Source organism: Triticum urartu, chromosome 3, assembly GCF_003073215.2.
Source record: "Triticum urartu cultivar G1812 chromosome 3, Tu2.1, whole genome shotgun sequence".
In the NCBI taxonomy this organism is placed as follows: Eukaryota; Viridiplantae; Streptophyta; class Magnoliopsida; order Poales; family Poaceae; genus Triticum; species Triticum urartu.
The window spans coordinates 57,440-58,487 of NC_053024.1; the positions used below are offsets into that span (position 1 = coordinate 57,440).

The following is a 1,048-nucleotide window of genomic DNA, read 5'->3' on the forward strand; positions in this document are numbered from 1 at the left end:
TGCTTTTTGCAGGGTGCGTGCTAACCACGCAGGACATGGAGGCAGATCTATGATGGCTACAGAGGCAGTAGCAGTTCGGTAGTGATATATCCCTGTCGATCAACATGCGTTATTGAGCTACTCCTTTTTGCAAAGCTACTCGGAGCAAAATTCAGCAAAGTCAAACAGAAAACATGCGAGTAGTGCACGTAAACTAACAATGATAAAAAGAAGATGCCTCCACACATATAGTTGAATGCGCACACATACGCTCTAGCTAGTTTGATACGAGGAGAAGAAAAACACATGGGCGTGCATTCACAGTTTGACACTAGAGAATGCTAGCTAGCTAGCTAGAGCCTGAGGCTAAGATCAAGCTGCTGCTGCTGCTCGTGGTCATCGAGCGTGCTAGCGGGCATACGCGCGGGCGGCCTGGTCGCTGGTAGCATGGACGTCGCAGTGGCCGGCTGGTTGTAGTGGGCCGCCGCCGCCGCGGGGAGGTAGAGATGGGCGTTCCAGCTACCGGTGGCTCTCTCCTTCTTGTGCGCGTTCTGGTGCCCCCCCAGCGCCTGCGACTTGAGGAAGGTCTTGTCATAGAAGAGGCACGAGAAGAGCCTCCCACCAGCATGGCTATGGTCGTCGCTGCCGGCGCCTGTAGAAGAAGGAAGAACAACATCTGCTGCAGCCCAAGAAGAGGAGGAAGGTGGTGATGGTGATGGTGGCAGTGGCACAGGGGCCAGTGTTAGAGATAGGTCCGGAGAAGCAGCAGTTGCCGCCACCACCGCAGGAGAAGCTGCTTCCAGAGGAGAAGAATGGCCGTCCGGCCGGACGATACCTCCACCTTCCTCCATGAAAGTGGTGTGGAGCTATGCAGTGGGTTTTGACTGGCCAAGTTTGTTAGCTGCCATGAAAGGAAGCCTACAACTTCCTAAATGTGGGAGTCGCATTATTGCAAGCAGCACGGCTGGCCCCACCTTCTGTAGCGCGCTAATAACAAAGGACCTTGGACTTTTGAGGTCCAGCATGCCTACAGCGGTTAAAGTAGTTTTGGTAGTAGTGATCCTTGTCG

General features: G+C 53.9%; 1 protein-coding gene across 1 annotated transcript; it reads right to left on the bottom strand.

Annotated features, from left to right (window-relative positions):
• Positions 1-304: 304 nt before the first annotated feature.
• LOC125542202 (zinc finger protein 2-like) lies at positions 305-830 on the bottom strand. The gene has a single exon (XM_048705154.1). It carries the CDS (start codon positions 828-830, stop codon positions 333-335), a length of 498 nt encoding a protein of 165 aa, XP_048561111.1. The 3' UTR covers positions 305-332.
• Positions 831-1,048: the final 218 nt, after the last annotated feature.